The 21,435-nt window shown below is 37.5% G+C and overlaps 3 protein-coding genes across 12 annotated transcripts; 2 read left to right on the top strand and 1 right to left on the bottom strand.

Annotated features, from left to right (window-relative positions):
* Window positions 1-3,862: 3,862 nt before the first annotated feature.
* On the bottom strand, window positions 3,863-8,350 carry LOC125222944 (uncharacterized). Of its 8 annotated transcripts, none has more exons than XM_048125847.2 (8): window positions 8,089-8,350; window positions 7,581-7,659; window positions 6,952-7,127; window positions 6,788-6,863; window positions 6,635-6,697; window positions 5,686-6,272; window positions 5,163-5,587; window positions 3,863-4,938 (listed from the first exon to the last, which is right to left on the bottom strand). In XM_048125847.2, exons 1-5 carry the CDS (start codon window positions 8,206-8,208, stop codon window positions 6,681-6,683), a joined length of 468 nt encoding a protein of 155 aa, XP_047981804.1. In that variant the 5' UTR covers window positions 8,209-8,350; the 3' UTR covers window positions 3,863-4,938; window positions 5,163-5,587; window positions 5,686-6,272; window positions 6,635-6,680. The 8 variants fall into 8 exon arrangements, with proteins under 8 accessions (XP_047981804.1, XP_047981806.1, XP_088919253.1 ...); XM_048125849.2 differs by having other exon boundaries at window positions 3,863-4,533; XM_089063127.1 differs by having other exon boundaries at window positions 3,863-5,389; window positions 5,461-5,587.
* Window positions 4,024-5,662, top strand: LOC125222943 (UDP-Glycosyltransferase superfamily protein). The gene has a single exon (XM_048125846.2). The coding sequence runs from the start codon at window positions 4,024-4,026 to the stop codon at window positions 5,470-5,472; it is 1,449 nt and encodes a 482-aa protein (XP_047981803.1). The 3' UTR covers window positions 5,473-5,662.
* A 7,529-nt stretch (window positions 8,351-15,879) lies between the features above and the next one.
* Window positions 15,880-20,666, top strand: LOC125222343 (uncharacterized). Of its 3 annotated transcripts, none has more exons than XM_048124874.2 (5): window positions 15,883-16,343; window positions 16,419-16,508; window positions 16,597-16,843; window positions 17,982-18,095; window positions 20,028-20,666. In XM_048124874.2, the coding sequence occupies exons 1-5, from the start codon at window positions 16,047-16,049 to the stop codon at window positions 20,180-20,182; spliced, it is 903 nt and encodes a 300-aa protein (XP_047980831.1). In that variant the 5' UTR covers window positions 15,883-16,046; the 3' UTR covers window positions 20,183-20,666. The 3 variants fall into 3 exon arrangements, with proteins under 3 accessions (XP_047980833.1, XP_047980831.1, XP_047980832.1); XM_048124875.2 differs by lacking the exon at window positions 20,028-20,666 and adding an exon at window positions 18,556-18,955 and having other exon boundaries at window positions 15,887-16,343; XM_048124876.2 differs by lacking the exon at window positions 16,419-16,508 and having other exon boundaries at window positions 15,880-16,343.
* Window positions 20,667-21,435: the final 769 nt, after the last annotated feature.

Below are 21,435 nucleotides of genomic sequence, written 5' to 3'. Positions count from 1 at the left end.
AGGGAAGAAACAAAGTAAAAACAAAACGGATATTAAATAGAAAATTAGAATTATATAACCAAAGTCGTTACTAACACATCCCTAGAATCCTATGAGTTTAGTTACACATAATGGAATAAGCTAAACACTTAGATTGAAGGGAAGACAATTTGAACATAAAACTAAAGCAAATAAAACCCCTAGGTTGAATCTTTGTCGTTCTTGATGTTCTTGAAATCTTTCTCCAACCCCTTGCATAATGAAAAACTCTCAAATTTATGCTATGAAAGTAATTGGCAAAAAGATGATGAAGAATTAGGGTTGGAGGAGGAGCTATGAAAGCTCTCCTTTTGGGGGCTAAGGAAGGGTTGAATTCTATGAATGAGGTTATGGGGTATATATAGGTTTGAGAAGGATTTAAATTTGGTAATAAGTTTTCTCCAAGCATTAGGAAAGATGTAATTTTCGTTCCCCATAGTAGAAGGAAAAGATTTGGCTTCACAAGGTAATATCTTCTTTCCTTCTTCAAATTTCCGCCTAGACTGCAGCTGGCAGCTTTGCGCGACTTTGGTAGAACGGCCGTAACTCTCTCCACAGAACTCCGATTGAGGTTATTCTTATACCATCTTGAAGCTCTTTTCAAGAAGAAGAAATGGTGTGTAGAACGCCCTGATCAGGCTTCAGGATCGCCAGAAAATTGAGTTTGAAGACAGCTGTCGCGCGATGCATTTTTGTGGCGGGCCGCCGCACCTTGGTCGGCGGTCGCAGCGCGTACTCCTGAAGCTTCTGACTCCTTGTGGCGGTCACCAGGCACTTCCCGGCGGTCGCCGGGCATGTCTTTGTCTCCACTAAGCGCCGGCGGTCGCCGGAAGTGTTGCGGCGGTCGCCGGACGCTACCTGAAGCTCTCCAAATTTCCTACTTCGCGTTTTAACTCCCTTTTTAGGCTCAAATATGCACATTTCTCAGAAAACATATCAAAATACCAAAATAGATAAAATATGCAAATAATGAACATCTAATGCAACTTTGACATTAAAAACGAACCAAATAATAGCCTTAATACAGTTCAAAATCCGAACGTATCATGTAGATAGAGAGAGAGAGTATGCATGAATGTGATGTGTATGTCAGAATATGGAACAAAGTTGATTTCCCAAATTATCCCAAGCAATTTTTATTAATAGAAAATGGATACTTAATTTAGTCATTAGATTAAGAATTTAAAATAATGAGTAGCTGAGATTTATTATGTAGTTATACACTTAAAATTAATTAGACCTTGATCACTCCTCCACATATATATATCCCATCAACCTTCATACTCATATGCATATATTATATACATATAAATAATTAATCAATCACTATATTTATGGAACTATATTTGATAGAGATAAATCATTGACAACTAATCTTTATAATTAAGCAAATCAAAATTACTATAACACAATCAATTATAGGATCCACTAATTTTTTTAAAAAAAAAATCAATAACTAATCTATGTAATTATAGAAAACAAATATGCAATTATAATACTCCATAATCATGCATCTAATAATAAATTAACTAGGAGATATGGTTATTAGATATATTATTATGCATGAATAATATTCAATATTCACCTAATACATATGCACACGTCTATAACAAATATGCAATTATAATACTCCATAATCATGCATCTAATAATAAATTAACTAGGAGATATGGTTATTAGATATATTATTATGCATGAATAATATTCAATATTCACCTAATACATATGTACACGTAAGCAATATGCACAAATAACTCGAAAGAACTAATGCCTAATAGTATAAAATTAAATGCATAATTAGATTCTGCCGGGACTGGGCCGGGACTAGGCTGGGTCGGGCTTTGAGTGGGCCTGGGTTTGTAAAAGGCCCAATTGAAGCCCGATTAATCTACTAAGCCCAGCCCAAGCCTGCACCATTTCATTGGTGGGTCGGGCCTAGGCCGGCCCATACCGGGCCGGGCCCAGGCTGGGATGGTCAGCCCGGCTCATTTGACATCTCTATGCGCAAGTGATGGACTATAAAACCTACACACACGCCACCGTTCGGAGCTGTGCACTTGGTTCTTAGAAATTGATGTTTGGCGCGTTTATTAGTTTTAAATCCACCATTAACTCTAGAACGTAACATCTATCGGTTATGAATAGATTGATTGTAGCTCCCATAACTCCTACAATTTCATACATTATCGACATTCTGTCATCATCTTGTCCACTTTCCAAGAGCTCGTACGAATCAGATTTATCTATGGAAAAGACGCTCCTGAACTGAGTGCACTACGAAAGATGTCTTCATCAACTATAGCTTATTTATGGGTTTTTAAGTTTGGGTTTATAATATTCGTTGTTTTCAAGTTTGGGTTTATAATATTCGTTGTGTTTCAATTCTATATTTCTTTTCCTTGTATTGTCTTCTCCCTTTTGTATTCAAGCTCAAAACTTGTTTAGCTTTCTGCATTCATATTTTTTTGAAGTTTTGTCTTCACCTTCCCGATTCGCTGAAACTCATTTGGTCCACGGTGGTACTACCTTTGAGACGAAGCCATTTTCATCTTTGAAGATGACATGTCTAAATTTTCTAGATTATGTTTTCATTGTATTTCAGTTCTGTAGTTTATTTTCTTTATATTGTCTTCTTTTCTTTTTTCTTTTTAGATTGTATTTCGTCTATAACTTACTATATCCAACAAATATCATATATGACCGTCGGGAGGAGAAATTTCGGAATGAGTCTCAATTTGTTGACCTTTCGAAATTTGATTAAATTCGTCGACCTTTCAGAATATGGGATTGAAGCACACGAATTTTTTCGGGATAAGGATTTTTCATTTTTTTTTTCTTTTTTCTTCTTCATTTATTTCCAGTGGTGATACCGCAACAATGGGGAGGATGAATTTAAGCAAGGCGCACCAGATGGAGCTCTGGATTGTCACGAGCAGAGCACTAGATAATGAGATTCATATTAAAGTGAATTGATTAACATTATAATATCATTTATAAATGTAATGATTAACATTTGAAAAATCTTTCTGAATCTCCACAATTTTTAATGAAAACTGTATATTGATCCGTAACTGTAACTTTATTAGAAAATGGGATTCATATTGTGATTAGGGAAAAAAATATAAATTTTCAGCCCCCAACCACCAAAGCTAGAGAGAGAAATCGGGGTTTTAGCATTAGGGTTTCAAATTATCAGACATGCTAGAATTGAGGTTTCAAGTCTTAAGTGGGATAATTTAGTCCATTCATATATTTTGTAATGAAAATAATAAGAAAAAGAAGAAGAAAAAAATGAAAAAACCCTTTATTTTAAAAAATTCGCGTGCCTCGATCTCATATTTTGAAAGGCCAGCGAATTTAATCCAAAATATCGAAATGTCAACGAATTGAGACCCATGTTCCAAAATTTCTCCCTCTGGGAGCCAGTAAAACGGCTAATATTATTCTTCACATATTTATTTCTTGGGGCATTTAATAACATGTAAGTATTGAAAAAACTAAATACCTCTAAATGATCCTTTACAATGTTGATCAAATGAAGGTCTTCATAGGTTGGCACTATTAGTTTCCTTTAGTTCAAATATCGGTAAATTTGAAATATAAGAGAAACAGAGAGGAAGTAGTGATTATTTATACTAATATTAGTTGAAAATAATGAAACACGCGACTAACTACCGTTGACTGATAAAAAGTATTGGGATTAGTTGTACTTATCGCATAGAGAGTGCATTAAAAAAACCCTGATGGGGTCTTTTTCGATACCTGTATTAGTACAGATGCTTTGCGCTGACTCCATCTCTGAAAAACTAATCAACATATGCAGCTTCATTATAAAAATTCAACATGTAGGAATCAGATCACATTAATATTAAATATATCATCCAAGTGTGCATAAAATTGCATCTCTAAGCAAACCAAGAACAAGTGGTAGATCACATCAAGATTGCATAAAGTTTCAACTCAATTTTCTGATCATCTACAACTTCAACAAAAACACAACCATTAATGGCTAAGGACCAACCCTTCTACCTGAGTTTGCGCCGCAGTTGCTACCTGCTTCTCTTTCTGTCGTTCTTCTCCTCGTTCCTGTTCATCTGTTGGTCTTACTTCTCCAACCGCTGCTATGCCGATGTCCAGATTGCAGTCGAGGCAGATAAGAGAGAGTTGAACCTTCTTTCGTTTCAAGCTGCATGGAATTCGCTTCACTTTCCTTCTGAGCCACCTTCAAGATTGCTCAAGCTAGCTGTTTTCGTCAAGAAATGGCCTGACAAGCACCACGCTGGAGGGCTGGAGCGCCATGCCATGACTCTGCATCAGGATCTTGCCAGACGGGGACACGAGCTCCACGTGTTCACATCTTCCTCGACTAATGTAACCTCGATAGAGAATTTACATTTCCACCTCTCACAGCCAACGGCTGCTGGTTATCTAGACCAAGCTACAATCTGGAAGCAGTTTCAGGCTGAGGATTCTACTGGGAGACCTTTCGATGTGGTTCACACAGAGAGTGTTGGCCTGATGCATTTTAGAGCGAGAAATCTTAACAACATAGCTGTTAGTTGGCATGGAATTGCATATGAATCTATACATTCTGACATCATTCAGGAACTGCTGCGGGCTCCTCAAGACAAGCAGTCATCCATTTTGGCCGAAAGGGTAACCAAGGTTGTGGAAGAAATACAATTCTTCCCACGTTATGCTCACCATGTTGCCACTAGTGATCATGTGGGAGATGTCCTGAAACGGATCTACATGTTACCTGAGGAGCGCGTTCACATTATTTTGAACGGTGTTGATGAGGATATTTTCAAGCCAGAGGCTTATAGTGGTGAAGATCTCAAGTTGGCATTTGGGATTCAAGAACCTACGCCACTAATTCTTGGAATTGCAGGAAGGTTGGTGAAAGACAAAGGACATCCCCTGATATTCGAAGCATTAAAACAAATTTTCAACGAGAGTTCAAAATTCAAGGAAGATGTCGTAGTTCTAGTGGCTGGAGATGGTCCCTGGGGTGCGAGATACAAAGAGCTTGGATCCAACTTGCGTGTTTTAGGCCCGTTGGACCAAGCTCAACTAGCAAGATTCTACAATGTTATTGACATTTTCGTAAATCCAACACTACGTGCTCAAGGTTTGGATCATACCTTGTTGGAAGCCATGCTTGTTGGGAAACCGTTGATGGCCACAAAACTTGCCAGCATCACAGGTTCTGTGGTCATTAGCCAAGAAATAGGATACACATTTTCACCCACAGTAGACATGCTGAAGAAAGCTCTGTACGACGTTTGGAAGGATGGAAGAGTTACTCTCCAGAAGAAAGGTCAGTTAGCCAGGGAAAGGGCCTTGAAATTGTTTACTGCCACCAAAATGGCTGCAGCTTACGAGAGATTATTTTTGTGTATTGCTGAGAACACAAAGGTTAGAAATGGTCACTGCACTTACACAAATAACTAGAAGATAGGTTTGTGACAGAAGATCAACATTGCTCTTGAGGTACACTACAAACCCTAACATGCGTCTTGGTTTGGTAGTGGAGACACCCGTTGGAGTTTACAAAGAGATAAGTTCACTGCAATATGATACCATGTCAGAGGTTAGTTCTAACAGTGCAAGTACATATTTTTTTTATTTGAACTGCTAAAAAGGTATTAGAAGGTATTAACAGACCTGAACATAACAGAAGGAGTTGTAGAACATATGGTAACACCAGAGTGTATGTGATGTCTCCAATCCATTAGGCCAGTTCCCTGCTTCTTATTTCAAACGTTTCATTTGAATAAAATTGTTGATCAGAGTACAAATGAACATTTCTAAGTATATTTTCTCCCTATTTCTTGAATTGGTAAGAACAATGGTTATTGCAGCATGTATGACTTATTATCTTTTATTGATTTCAATTACGGTAGCAAAACTATACAGCCTGTATTTAACAATAATCCAAGAAAGAATACAAAATGAGGCATCATCAGACTTTATCAGTACTATCCATAAAACTCCCAGAAAATCAATCATCAATTATTACAAGTATGTGTCCTATTACTAAGGCTCACAAATGTCTGAAAAGTTCTCGCCAGTTATGGCTAAACAATGATTTTAAATGAACCGTATCAGTCTAACAATATGTTTCGACTCACAAATCCAGAAAGGTAAACATAACGGGAGAACTCATGATAAAAACTTCAAGTTCTGCCACAGAAGGCTGCAAGTTACAACCTGAAGCTACATCAATCAAACTGTTCCAAGCTTCATGATTCCTGCATTGAATGTGTAAACATATATAAAGAAGAAAACCACTGAGTAGTGAATAAAAGGACAGAGAATCATCATAAAGAAAAGAAAAAATATACATTCGGTTCATCACTGAAAAAATACACATTCGGTTCATCATTTGATAATCCACATAAAAACCATGTTCAAAACTTATTATATGCTGTCATTGTTGTTTTGATCTTTCTACTTTGCAAAAGCACAAAAGCCAAGATTAAATTGCAGCAACAGGCACATCAAACCAGTCAAGAATGATAGGGAACATCTGACCTAAATATTTCTCAATTTATATTAATATAATAATAGTTAAACATCAATATCAGTTTATGAAAACCCCATCTCATCATACCTAACAACAGACAGGGATTCACATGCGATGGATCTTCAAGATTAAGTCAATAATAGAGCGATCCTGGACAAGAAAGGGCGTCAGATCTTTCATTTATGAGGTTTCGTTCGACGGGGGCAATATGAATAGAGCTTGGCATTCCAACAATTATACCTTGCCACCAGTTTCCCCTCGAAGCACCAGTTGAATTATTTCCACTGGGATCATTTACTCCACCATCTTTCTTGTACTGATACATTAAAAAGCACAACTCTGTTATACTCCATAAGTTTGTATAATAAAAACTATTGGTGTTTAGACATAAAAGTCTTACGTACATCAGTATTTGGTCCGGAGGTATGAGGACCTGAAGAATTAACATACATATCCTCTTTCGATCCATAGTAAAGAGATGAACTCAGAGGGGATGGTCCGGGTCTTTCCTGAAAGATAGAGTTCATCTCTTTGCTAGAAATGCAATTGCTCTCATCTTCCTTGCCCTTAATCACATCACCTGCAATTGACAGAAAATTGAAGTGGATTTTGTTCAGATGTGTGAAAGGCATGCAATCCATGTACAAGATTGAGTATGTGTTGTTGTTAATTGCAGCTAGGGAACTACAATTTTCATATTCAAAGTATTATAGTACTACCTCCGTTCCATAGTAATAGAGTCATTTTGTCATTTTGGTATGTTCCATAGTAATAGAGTCATTTCCTTTTTTAGTAAAAGTCAACACATTTTTCCACATCTACTTTACTCTTTTCTCTCTTCATCTCTCTACCTTTTTTCATTTTTCACTTTATTCTCCCTTTACTTAACTCACTTAACACAATTTTTCTTAATCTCCGTGCCGAAAAGTTTTGCCTCCATTACTATGGAACGGAGGGAGTACAATATTGTGAAAACGTTACCACACCATCTATCATATTCATATATGTTCTGCAGTGCAGTCTATGTACTTACAGAGGACTTCGGTATACCCAAGCTGTAGCTTGTGCTCGTTTGCATTGGATTCAGAAGTGGAGTGGTTCCTTTCTGCAACCTATTTGAACTTACATAATCTATTAAAAGGAACACAAAGCATAGACCAGATTTTACAGAGGGCACAAGAAACTTAATGTATACTGTATAATACTACTTCTCATGATACAAATATGTAAAACGAAACAAAGGAAACAACATAAATCAAAATCTCATTCTAACATTCAACTATCGACCAATGAAGAAACAAAACAAACAATCTCTAAAAATTAGCTTCCAAAATATTCAACCCAATCCATCCTAGGTTTGATGAGACAAGCATCATATCAAATTCAATCGAAAATCTCATCGAAACGACCTACGTACATTAAATTTTTTTATCAGCCCAAACCTATAAAATTAAACTCAACATCAAATATCCTACCGCGATCAAGCAATATCTGTTAAAAAAAAGCCCCAAAAATGATCATGCAGCACAACGAAATCATACCGCGGATGGTGCTGCGAAAATAGACGAGAAAATCCCATTGGCGGCAGAATTTGGGTATGAATCCGTGGCGCCGAAGAGATCGTTGGTGAATGAGGAGGAGGCTTGATTGTTCTTCTCCATTAATGATTGAGTGTTAAAGAGGTTACACAAAACTGCAGTCGTCAAAAAAGATCCGAATTTTCTTTACACAGAATAATTGGCGGCAGAACACGACGACGCCACTCCGCGCAATCAACTCACTTTGTGTATCCAACCTCTATACATAAAAAATAATCTTAATAATAAACTATATGCATTTTAATATTATAAATAAATTTGATAAAATAAAATAGTCATAACTACTTTTATTAGACAAATATAGTACTACTACTATTCATTAAATTGTTCATTTTTATCATCATACTTATTTGAAAATTTTGAATTCAGCATAAAACTAGTGTTCAGATATTGAGAACTGCTATTTTATTTGAGTTGAGTAATCAACATTTCACTCTTTATATAAATGCAAGTTTAATTATTGGGAATGGGAAGCAAAGGAAAAGAAAATTCCCCATCAACCAGAGATGTTTGCCGTCCAAAACACTTAACTTCATACCAAATCCAATTTTGAATAATGTAATTGTAACCCATGCCAATATGGTTTTGTCTAACCTCTATTAAAAGAACTCTCCACTTTCAAAAAATATAGGTGTTGGTAGAGTTGGAATCTATGTCGGTCAATGGACTTTGATCAATTATAATTTCAATGAGACATTTAATTTTGTGAAATTAAATGATATAGCGCCGATCTACGTTCGGAGTAGATGACCGTTGTATATTCATTTTCTCAAATCTGATTCTCGGTGAATGAGAAATAATGGATTAAAGTTGTGCAAAATTGCAAACTTAAATGAATAATTAAGAGAGTTAATTATCCCACATTGGAAGTTACAACCTTATTAAACTAGTATTTTATAAGAATGATTATTACATGTAATAATTATAGTGGACTAAGATGGGTTGTAAGAGCCCACACGCACACACGCGCGCGCCGCCCGCCTCGCCGCGAGCCGCGTGCCCACGTCCTTGTCCTTGTGGGTGCTTGGGCTCGACCCAAGGCTAGTGGGTCTAATTCTTTTTAGACCACCACCGTTTGCACGTCAGCGAGCCAAGCGGGATGACACCTCGTCAGTATACGACCGTTACGGTCTAGCATTGATTACAGCCATCAAGGCTGCGTTGACCCCTACAGTGGATTGAGCCTATAAATAGGCTAGTCATTCTAGCATTCTACACACCAGAAACTAGAATCTGCATAGCACTCTGCATCATACACTCTCACCTCTCTCTGCATTGTTTTTCTGTCGAAAGCTCTGCCCTCTCCTCCATCCAGTTCGCTGGAGCTCTGTTGATAGCAGTGCTGCTTCATCAGAGACGAAGCCGTTTTATCTTTGGGGACGACACGTCAATCCGAAGAGCACTATCGTGGCGTATCTCGTCTTGCGGAAAGAGGCCTCCTCGACTCGACTAATTCTTTCACGGTTTATTTGTTTCGATTTTTCAAGTTGTAATTTCAGTTTTCCATTTTGTATTTCTTCTTGGGTTGTATTACGCCCGGCTAGTTTATCTCTTGTAATTCCAGAACCCAACAGGTAGATAGTGTCGAACTACATTTTTGAAAAAGGAACCCAATTGATTTGATTATCACTGCAGTATAACTTTCGTGCAAACTAGTGAAAGCATTCACAATACGAAAAATCTAAGAGTGTCCACAGTGGGAGGACCATGGCCCTCGGCCCCGAGTCAGCCCAGGCGCAGTCCCCCACTACTAGGGCCGACGGGGGGCACGGCTCAGGGGGGGTGGACGAGAGAGAGGCGAGCTGTCGGCCTAGCCGAGGCTCTTGGGCGCGAGGCGCGGCTCGCCACTACGAGGGCCGAGAGCCGCAGCCCTCTTAATTTCTGATTTTTTTTTTCAAAAATTGTTTATATATATTATTTCCTTCCATTTTTTTATCATTCTCAATTTTAAACCCTAAATTTCCTTCTCTACCATTTTCTTACTATCAAAAATGCAAGCTGTAGATGATTCTCCCGGCTATGGAGAGTCGGGATACGGTAACTTTCCATCTTCCCAACCGTGGAGATCTAGTCCCACCCCCCCTCTAAACCAGATGTGGAGTCTGTGATCTCCGCCGCCGTGACCCTAAACCCTAAACCCTAAACAGACACCCCAACACCGGGGTCAGTCCTCCTCTCATCAGCAGAGGAACATGGGTCGTCCCCAATCGGGGTTCGGCAACTACCGGCCCAATATGGACGCGATCAACAACCCTTCTCAGCAATTCCAATACACCCAATCTAGGAACGATTGATGGGGGCATGTTAAGTACCACATGCTCTCAACGACTGAATTGTTGTCCGATAGATACAAAACACAAGAATCCGGCGCCCTCGAGGTGAAGGTCGGCGGCCAACGATTGAACTAGCGTGAAGGAGATCTCCGTCGGCAATGATTTAGGGTTGAATGTGTTTATGCAAATAATTTGGGCAAATAAATCTTCATTAATTGAATATGAAATCAATGAGACGCCCTTTTTATATTAACTAGGGCCCTAGGGTTGGTTCGACCTAATCCTATACATCGGGAAAGAATCAACAAAGAAAATCCGACGGAGCTTATAATTTACTCGACCCAAATAATCGTTCATAATTAAATAAAATAAACAAACTAGCCAAAACAATTAATATATCTAAATAAATACTAAACTAGCTGAGGCATTTCCTTGAACAGCTTCGGTGCCAATTTGGCAACGAAGTCTTGGTAACGATCCGGCGCCTTAAGATCCTTCCTCGGCCTCAGCGTCCTTCCCTTGTCATCTCCAGCCACGTTCGCTGCTCTTGTATCCGCCTGTTGTTCCTGTGGATGCATTGGCGTTGGGGACGAATCCTCCTCCGTTGGTGTTAGCTGTAATTTCTCCTCTGTCTCGGCTGGAGGAGATGTCTGGACTGCTGGTGTTGATGATGGAGGGGTTGTGCTCGTAACAGGACACCACCAGAGACTCCGACATCCGGTAGTGTGGATATGAGGAGAGGAGGCGGTGGCGGTGAGAGAGGCGCCGACGGTGGCGAGCGAAGTGGCGGTGGGGGGCGAAGTCAAGACGGTGGGGGGCGAAACGGCGGCGATGGTGGGGGGCGAAGCTAAGGCGGTGGGCGAGGCACCAGCCGCGACGGAGATCAGGAGCCCGGCGGAGGTGGCGGGCGAAGCGGCGGGTGAGGCGGTGGAGGCGGCGGCGATGGAGGTGGCGGTGGCGATGGCAATGGAGGTCGGTGGTCGATGTTATACAACAATGATGAATCCCTTGCTGTAGCCAGGGCCTGGGAGGCGGTCACGACGGATCAGACCGACCTTTGCTTCTGGAAGCGCGTTCTAAATGTGTACAACGGATTCAAACCAGCAGGCAGCGTCGAGCGTACACATAGCCAAATCCGGAAGAAGTTTGGCAGGATCACTAAAGCGTTGAAGAGGTTCAATGGCATATACGAGACCCAACTCCGCATTGCCGAGCGCGGCCGCAGCGAAGCCGACGTACGGGCGTTGTCGTATCAGTTGTTCAATACTGAAAAGTGGCCCAAGTTCACCTACTGAGATGAATACTTCATTCTGCGAGATTGCCCGAAATTCAGGTCCCTCATCGACAAAGAGCCTGCTCCTGGTGCGAAGCGGACAAGACTCGGCGTCGCCGGCAACTACAACATTAGTAGCGACTCACGTGCCTTCGACCTGAACGACGATGCTTCGGAGTAAGACCCCTCCCCCCCCTCGACACTCTCGCGGCGCCCACGTTCGCAGGGCCAGCGTGCCACAATCCGAGAAGCTAGAACCGCCTCTCAATTCTCTGCTACGAGTGCTACAGCAGTGCCCTCAACACCGAGGGCGGCGTTGGCTCATACCCTAGAGGTGCAGATGATGAAGCACCTTCAGGATAGCATGTCCTTGTAAGAGAAGTCGACAGACCCGGACACCAAGAGGATGTACTACGACCTCATTCTTCGACTGAGGTCGAAGTTGGGGTGAAGCGAAGGGTCGTAGACGGGAGACGCAAGCGGCAGTGGGAGCGGTGCCAGCGGCAGTTGGGAGCGGTGCCAGCGGCAACAACGATGTTGAAGATGTGCCGGATTCCGATGGCGACACCGAGTAGGCGGGCGGTGACGTCATTTTTTGAGTGTTTTTAAAAAAAATTCGTTGTATAATTTTCCCCTATCTATAATACGACGAACATTTGGTTTCAATTCACTCATTTTTAAAGTATGCATTTTTTTTTATTATTATAGGCATATAATTTTAATTCTAGTTATATTAAAATATAACAAAAAATTGTAAGAAAATAATTTTAATTTTTGTTACATTAAAATATAATACAAAATGGTGGTCCGGAGGGCCACCATTGTGGAGGCCAAGTTTTCATGGGCAGAGCTAAGTTTGTTAGACATGCCCAAGATGGCCACCACTGTGAACACTCTATGCCCCAATCCCATTTTTCACTTGACACTTCAGCTTTTCTCATCTCTATCCCAATATCTACAATGTCCTGAATGTAGCCCGTCTCAAATTCTGCCTCATTTAATTTGAAGTCATTTAAACAATTTAATTTTTATAGAAAACCATATTAATTGAAATTGAAAAATAAATATCTATGGAAAATGTAATAATTTAATTATAAAAAAACTATAAAATTTTAAGAAAATATTAAATTAAATAAAAAAAGTAAGTAATACAAAAATGGATAAATTAGTGATAAGTTTGGATGTAAAAAACTGATAAAAAAAGGGTATTTATAGATGGAATTAGGGCATTTAAAATAAAATAAAATAAAATAAGAAAGAGGTTGTGGCGACTGCAATGCAGGCACGAGGACCGCGAGCGGCCGATGATTCAGCCACGAGGCCTGAGGGGGGGCGGGTAGCCAGGCAGGTCAGGTCGTGAGGTCTCGTGGAGATGCAATGCAGCCCCGTAGGACAGTCGCCCCAAACTAGGCTGCATTTGCAGTAATTATACAGTATTAATGTCATTAATTGTGGTGATTAAATAGTAATCAATGTGATTAGGCATTACACAAACAAAATCCTTTTGCAGGCTTGCGCACAGTACATGCTGGCAAATCGAACCTCATCCATAAATTAATGAACCATCATCCTTTGCCCTGTCTCGAACTATAATTTTGAAAATATGACAGTATATTAAAATAATAATACTCTCTCTGCCTCAGACCTCTTTGCTTTTTCGCACGTATTTTTTAAAAATCATACTCCCTCCGCCCAGGTTACTTGATTCGTATTCTTTTTTGTGTTGTCCCAAGATATTTGAGTCATTTCTTTTTTTGACTAAAAATAAAACATCTAATCACACCTACGTTATTCTTTCTTTTATTGTACTCTCTCTTCTTTCTCTTACTTTATTCCCTCCTCTACTTTATTTAACTCACTAAACACAACTTTCTTAAATCTCGTGCCGAAAAAAAACGCCTCAAGTAACATGGGACGGAGGGAGTAATAAATAGTTAAAGGAAAGAAAGTAAATTAAGAGAGAGAATTGAGCATCCCAACAATGCTCTTAGGGAAGGATGTCGTCCGTGCTGACGGCGCGGCACCCTGTTGTCCGCCGATGTGCTCTTGCCGTTGGCACGGTCCTGCTCTATGCATAGAGCACGTTCGTGCCAACGGCAAGAGCACGAGCAGCCGACGTGGCATGCTCTGATTGGCCGTTGGCTTATCATTTTTTTTATTATTATTTTTTAAAATTTTGAAAAAAATCTGAAAAATTCAGATTTAATAAATACTTTCATCTATAAATACTCTTATTTCATCTATAAATACTCCCATTTCAAACACAAAAAATGACACAATACCAAACAACTCTCTCAATCTCAATTTTTAGAATTTTAATTATGTAATTTTTAATTTTTATGATTTTAATTATATAATTTTTAGGATTTTAATTATGTAATTTTTAATTTTTTAGTAATTTGTAATGGTATTGGGTATTTTTAATGCATTTGAATATTGTGCAAATGTTTTTAGTAATTGAAGTATTTAAATTGAATAATGGAATGGTGGGACCCTTGAGCATGCTCTTGCGGAAGAGCATGGAGTAAAAAATGAATAAAAGTGGGTCCATGCCCACTTCCAGATGAGGATGCTCTAATATGAAAGAGACTATCTTCTACATTATTTTTTCTCTTACTTTACTTTTCGTTTACTTTAATTATTTAAAATGATTTTTTCAAAACACGTGTGGAAAATGAAATGGGTCATCTTAAATAGGATAGATGGAGTAATATTTGGTACTCCATCTGTTCCATTGTAGTAGAGTCATTTTTGTATGTTCCATAGTAGTGAAGTCATTTCATTTTTTTAGTACCTTTCTCTCTTTCTTCTCTTTACTCTTTTCTCTCTCATACTTTATTATTTTTTTATACATTACAGTTACACATCTTTTTCTTAATCTCCGTGCTGAAAAGAAATGTCTCTACTACTATAGAACGGAAGAGTAGTAATTAACAATAAGTTTTAATCATAAGTAAAAGATACTCCCTTCGTCCCCGATTAAGAGTCACACTTGCATTTCTGCACTCATTTTGTAAAAATAATAATAAATAGTTAAAGTGGAAAAATGGTAAATTAAGAGAGAGAATAATGTAAAGAAGACTCTTCTCTACCTTATTCTCTCTCTTACTTTACCATTTTTTCACTTTAACTATTTATTATCATTTTTATAAAACGAGTGCAGAAATGCAAGTGTGACTCTTAATTGGGGACGAATGGAGTATCATTTATATATAAGAGTATTATTACTTTTATATGTCAAAAAAATCACCTTTTTAATAAGAATGTAGTATTTTTAATCATATGAACAATAAACTTTCTAAAGTTACTTTAGTATTTAATAAAAAGAACAATAATTTTTAATAAAAAAAAATAACCATTTCATCTTCTCTTTTTTTCTCTGTTTTTTTTAATATTCAGAGATTTGAACTTGAATGTATTAAATCGAAGTGTAAAAGTTACTGTAATTTGCATTTGTATAAATCCAATATAAGCATTGATACGTAATGGAATACAGTATTAGTAAAACTATTCTTTTCACTGTATTTTAGGTCTGTGTGTACTTAATGGATTATCTAAGTTCACTGATGAGATAAATTTCTAAAATAAGCGAGACACCTTTCATCCGAAATTATTGAGTTGAGCTAAAACAAGAAGAGATAATGATGAAGAATATGGAATCTTAACTGCCACACAAATGTCGGTTGAGTTGCCTAGTCAAATCTACGGTCCAACCACTAAGCCCCAACACTCATTCAATATGCCCATTTTTGTGAATCCAATGTCACCTTTTGTTATACTATAAATGAAGTACTGTATAAATGTATAACAAAAAATTGTTACTCCCAAACCCTAATGCACTTTAAAAAATATTTGACGGATTTATTTTTATTTTTATTTTTATTATTTGTAAATTATCGGGTACTTTTTGCATTTCATCTGTGATTTATCATCAGATAATCAATAAAAGAAGCACGTTTTCCCAACAAAAAAATGGAGGATCAAGAAAGATTAATTTGCCAAAAATGGACGATATAGCAATCAAAACATAACAAAATAGGTTTCAAATAGATGCCATTTATAAAGAACATTAATAAAAAATTTACAGATCGACATTGAAATAATGTACACCTAAGTCCAATAAAAATTATGCAACGTGACACCCTTAAATTAAACCCTTCCTCGTCACCATCATTCCATATTTTAGTTTTATAAATTAGTAGGACTATAATCACTAATCCACCCCCTCTCCCTCTCCCTCTCACACTAACCAATTCCATTGCTCATAATTCGGAATCAACCCCTTTCCCCAAATTCCATAATCCCAGCTGCAACCACGATTTATGCTTTAGACCTCAAATCGAACTGCCTTAGCCATGGCGTTCGATTGCAACAACAATCACCGGAAACCACTATTGTTTTCGGATTTATTCAAAAACCACCAAAACGACAAGGACCAGCACGGCGCGGCTTCCGCCTCTGCCTCCACCTCAAGTTCGAATCAGTTCCTATCGTCGTGGGATTCCTCCTCCTCCGGCTTCAGCACGCCGCTCCGCTCCGATTTCGGCTCGTCAGAGGGGGATGACGCCGATTTCATCGCCGATTTGACTCGTCAGATGGCCGAGTGTATGCTCGACGATGAAGAAACCGCCGCCGCCGATACTGTTTCTGAGGTAATTTTACTTTACTAATTCCGACGTCGTGTTGTTGAATTCGCCGCTAATTTTCCGTTATACTAATTGCTTAAGGCGAGTAGCTACGATAACTTGGACGCCGTTAATAACGAGTCGTACTCGAGTTGTGTCCGCATCGACGGATCGTCTCAGGCTAGTATGAAGGTTAACTCGCATTTTAGCTTTGCGATTATTGTTTTCTTTTTTATGAAAATAATCGATTAATTGTGTGTGTGTGTGTGTGTTTTGTTAGGTTTATGAGTTGAAGAATCAGCCGCAGCGTTCACCTCGGGGAAGACGAGTGAGGCGAAGCGAGTCAGCTCAGCAGAAAACAGAGCAGCAATTTAAGCAATACAGAGAATGGGGTGGACCTGTGATAAATGGTTATTCCGGGTCGGGTATGCAGGCGGTTTTTCTCGGCGGATCCGGGCCCAGAATCGGGTCTAGTGGAACCGGAGTTTTCCTGCCCCGTCATCCGACTGAACCAAAAACCAAATCAGGTCCGTATATATATTATGTTTCTTTTTGCAAATATAATTTACATTTTTGCTTCCTTTTTTATGAAGAGAGATCTAAAATTATTCAAGAAAGAGAAATCCGACCTGCTTATTGTGGGATTCCAAATTAATTATACATCAATTCAATTCAGTACCTACTACTAATCCAATTTTCGGATTTAGCAGTGATTAGCCCAAGTTAAAGTAAGAAGATTAATCTATATTTATTGGGATCTAATTGAATCTCTAAATAAATATATTATTGTGAAAGCTAATTGGAATCTTGAATTATTGAAGGGTTATGATTCCACGATGGTTGGTTGTCAACCGTTGATTTGGCATCTCTTTTCTTATCTTTTAACCGAAATTTATTAGATTTATGAATATGCATCAACCAATAACCTTGGTTTGGAATCCTCCTCGTGGTGGGATCCCATCCTCATTGGTAAAGCAGAAAGCAACGAATTAAGGTCATACTCACACACACACCCTCCTGGCTTGGCTCTTCAATTATTTTGTTCTCTCTATATTATTGAGATATTCATTATTTTCCTATGAATAGGACATAGATAGATATCTCGATCCTTATCTCTTTTACTTTTGTTTAACAACGATATAATGATGCAAAGATGGCATGAATATTGTTTTTTTTTATGATAAATAATTTAAAAAATGAAAAGCTGTGTGTCTAAACTCTAACTAATGCTAATAATAGCACACTAGCCATTATAGCCTTACTTATAGAAACATAAAATAATCGTTGTCTGTTCTTATCTTACACCAATATTAGTAAGTATTATGAAAATCTAAAATATACTTATTTGTTATATGATCTGTGATTGTTATTATATAGTAATATAAATAAAATAGTAAGCGGTCATATCAGATGTTGACAATAAGAAGATGATTATCAGCTTATCTTACATAACTTGGTTGCTTATAGATAAGAAACTACTCACTTTAAATTGTGTGTTACGTCTGCATTTGTCGGATAGTTCATAAAGATTTTTAACAATTATTTGCGTATTAAATTTTCCCTTGGTTGGTTATGAATTGAAGTCTGATACAGAGTTTGATAGTTGATACCATGATTATCAAATAATTCAACAAATATTATTGGAATAATGAATAATGATATCAGGTTGTTCTATGGTGTTAATGCCAACACGAGTGCTTCAAGTGCTTGAGAAACATTTCAGCAAAATGCAACAAGATTCCAATGCTCCACCACCACACAGTGGTGGGTCCCCCAAAGGTACTTATTCTCTCACTTTCATTTACATGGATTCTTATTTCTTACCCTACTATTAGAATGGTCCACAGACCTTTCAATTTATTGAAATAAATTCAATAAGTATGAATCTTGAGTTGACTTTTAAATAGTTGAAACCAATATGTGTGATTGATATAATGAACTTTGGGATCGTATTTTTTGAGGGGGGGACCAAAATGTAGGTTTGCGATAACCATCAATCTACAAAGTAATAAAGTCTTTTACATTACTATCAATTTATCATAATCTACATATGCCATTAATAATTGTTACTTATCTCTTTTGAATTTTTTTTATTAATTCTCAAGGTTGATACCAATGAGTTGAGTAAATAAATTCTGTTATCATCATTATATTATTTGAAATTTAATTTCGTGCGTATTTTATAATTTTTCCTTTATTTTTATTTTATCATAAATCCATCACTGAATTGATTTTACAGAGGAAGGTGAATCTAGAATATCAAATGGGCTTGAGATGCAACTGCCGCAAGAATGGACGTACTAGATATCCTATACGCCCGATTAATAATGTAGGCTTCCTCCAAATTGACATCAAGAACAATAAAAAAAATATTAATTTGGACAGCTTGGGAAATAATATCTTCAAGAACACAATAATAAATGAGGTTGAGAATAACATGGCTATCATTCTCTGTATGTAAAATTTAGGCTGAAAATGATGGCCACTTGCTATTGGATATTAATAAAATAGTTGCAAGTTGCATTGATTTGTAAATTATGTAGGGTATGTGTTGCTTACTCCTGTTACAAAGTTTGCTGTTGTAGTTTGTCGCATTCGTTGCTTTGAATAGTGGAAATTAAAATATCAGTTGGTGATCTTGTCAATTTTTGATAAAATGATATTTAGTGTATGTATATCATAACTATGGTAATCATGCACAATCAATTAAAAAATCTTACTAGGTAGGCCCAATTGGATGAGTCCAACTGAAAGAGAACATGAAATCATCATCATCATCATCATCATCATCATCATCATCATCATCATCATCATCCATAAATGAAAAGCTAGTTTGTAGAAATAGCATATACTGTAATATACAAAAATGAATACTATTTAGTTTAGTCTATAATAATTTCATACATAAATAGTCACGTCAATAGAATTCTCTTTTTTTCACTTAAAAGTATTCGCTCAAAACTTTAGATTGGATGGCATACTAATTCAATACAATATGTATCACTTGAATTCGACCGTCTAGTTAATGTAAGTAGCATTACTTCTAAAAAGTGCCGGCGTCTAATATAACAAAAAATTTAAAAAAATTGTATTTTCACAAATTTTAAACTTGATAAAATATGAAATGGTTGTTGAAATTTTCCTACCAACAATCAAATTCAGCTACATTTTACTTATTATATCATACGAGATATGGTTACCACTTAAAATAATAATCGTGTGATTACAAAGTCTCTAGAAGGTAGATATAATTATCCATTTCATTTTAATATAGCTGGATTTAGTTGTTAGAGGAAAAAATTCAACAATATTTAAGTTCTTGATATTATATGTTAAGTACAAAGGGTGAGAGAAAAAATAATTTTTTACAAAATTTCGTTATATATACTCCAATATCCTTTTAAAAATTATACTACTAGTATTATAGTTATACAACGACCACGGTTTGATTATAGAATTCCTTCTACATACACACACTGTTACCTAGTTCTTCATAGGCATAGAAAAGATTTATGAAAAAATGGTGATGATTCACTTGGATTTTACATAATTTTAGAGGGTAGTTCCATTTGATTTTGATCATATATTGTGTACTTTGAGACATGGTTATAGCTACTTCTCTAATATGTTGGTATTTTGACCATTTTGTGAAGAATGTGTAGAAAAATGTACAAAATATGTGAATGTGCAATTGCTCAATGTTCGAGACAGATTTTCTGGAGATTTGGAAGTCCGATTTACATGTAATGCATACCATTCTCTTCTTCTTCGAAAGAGCTTCGCGTGGATATCTTAAACGTCTCAATCGGAGTTCGGTAGAAGAAGTTATGGCCGTTTTACCAAGACTGCGCAGAGTAGTGACATAGCTGGTGACCCGCCAGGTTCGCATGCAAACGAACCTGGCGACCCCCCAGCAAAAGACGAGAAAAATGCAGTAAGCAGTTGGCGACTCTCCAGCTTCAACGCACACCCAACCTGGCGACCCGCCAGCTTCGTCCGACAGTTTATTTCGGACCCAAAGTCAACCCTGGGTATATATATGCCTAGGAAACGCCTCCAAACACAACTTACACGCCTCCTACCCCAAAAATACCACTTTTTCACCTAGGAAGAAGAGAAGAACGAGCAGAGGACGAGTATTCATCGTAAGATTGAAGACGAGACTCCAATCCGCCCAATCCGATTCTAGGATTTCCTACCTTTAACTTTATTTTTGTTCAAACAATGTTTTTGAATATTTCTTTGAATATTTCTTTGACTTTTATGTTGAACAAGAGTAGCTAAATCCTTCGTAGAGTTCTACGGGGGAGATACAATGATTCTTATGTTTAATTGATTTCCTTTTTTCTATGCCTTGACTCATGTGGTTATTTTCTTCTGTGCTTATACATTTATTTGATGATCACCTAATAAATGCATGTGGATTTTACTACAAGAACTGAGAAGTGAGTAGTTTAATTTGAAAGAGAAGAAATTGACGTCTTGCCAATATAATCGAGAGATTTGAGCCTTTGAATGAAGCTAAGTATCTTAGGAGCTATTAGGAGTTGTGGCCTTAGTTCTAGGAAGGAGACTTCGGTTCTAGGTAGCAATCTACAAATTATATGCTTTGAGAAAAGATATAGTTTTACCTTAGTGATAGCTTAATAACCCTTGAGACCCTTTGTTGGCATAGTTAGGAAGTTAGTTGAGCATAGGATAGTTGTTATCGATCCCGTAGGATTCTACTCTTTTCATCCTTGATCTACATCCGTTTTCTTATTTGCTTTTAGTTCTCTAGTTGTTTTTAATTGTTTTTACCTTGCTTTTAAGTAGATTTAGAAAACCCAAACTTTCTGATTCATCTAGATAGTAGTTGAGGTTGGTTCGTGGTAATTAGGTTGACACCGATTGTCTCTGTGGATACGATACTCTTTGCTTACTATTTGCTACATTAGCCCCGTACACTTGCGAGTATACTTGTGTTAAAAAAAGTTGAGTCAGGTGGCCACATCAAATTTCACTAATAAAAAAGGTCTATGAAAAAATGGTGCATGGACACATCAAATTTCACTAATATGGATTATATCTAAAGCCAAAGGATCTTGGATTCGGATTCAGTGCGTTGGGCTTTTTAAAA

This window comes from Salvia hispanica, chromosome 1 (genome assembly GCF_029641045.1).
Source record: "Salvia hispanica isolate PSC_SH4W2 chromosome 1, Shi_PSC_v1, whole genome shotgun sequence".
Classification (NCBI taxonomy): domain Eukaryota; kingdom Viridiplantae; phylum Streptophyta; class Magnoliopsida; order Lamiales; family Lamiaceae; genus Salvia; species Salvia hispanica.
Note: the sequence above shows the minus strand (reverse complement) of the source record. Positions and strands in the feature narration are given on the sequence as shown.

Coding starts and splice junctions, on each gene's coding strand:
- LOC125222943 (XM_048125846.2), top strand. CDS start 4,024: ATGGCTAAGGACCAACCCTTCTACCTGAGTTTGCGCCGCAGTTGCTAC.
- LOC125222944 (XM_089063126.1), bottom strand. CDS start 8,208: ATGGAGAAGAACAATCAAGCCTCCTCCTCATTCACCAACGATCTCTTC. Junction 7,128..7,580: donor TGGGTATACCGAAGTCCTCT/GTAAGTACATAG, acceptor TGTCAATTGCAG/GTGATGTGATTAAGGGCAAG. Junction 6,864..6,951: donor CCTCCGGACCAAATACTGAT/GTACGTAAGACT, acceptor TTAATGTATCAG/TACAAGAAAGATGGTGGAGT.
- LOC125222343 (XM_048124874.2), top strand. CDS start 16,047: ATGGCGTTCGATTGCAACAACAATCACCGGAAACCACTATTGTTTTCG. Junction 16,509..16,596: donor CGTCTCAGGCTAGTATGAAG/GTTAACTCGCAT, acceptor GTGTTTTGTTAG/GTTTATGAGTTGAAGAATCA. Junction 18,096..20,027: donor CAGTGGTGGGTCCCCCAAAG/GTACTTATTCTC, acceptor TGTTCGAGACAG/ATTTTCTGGAGATTTGGAAG.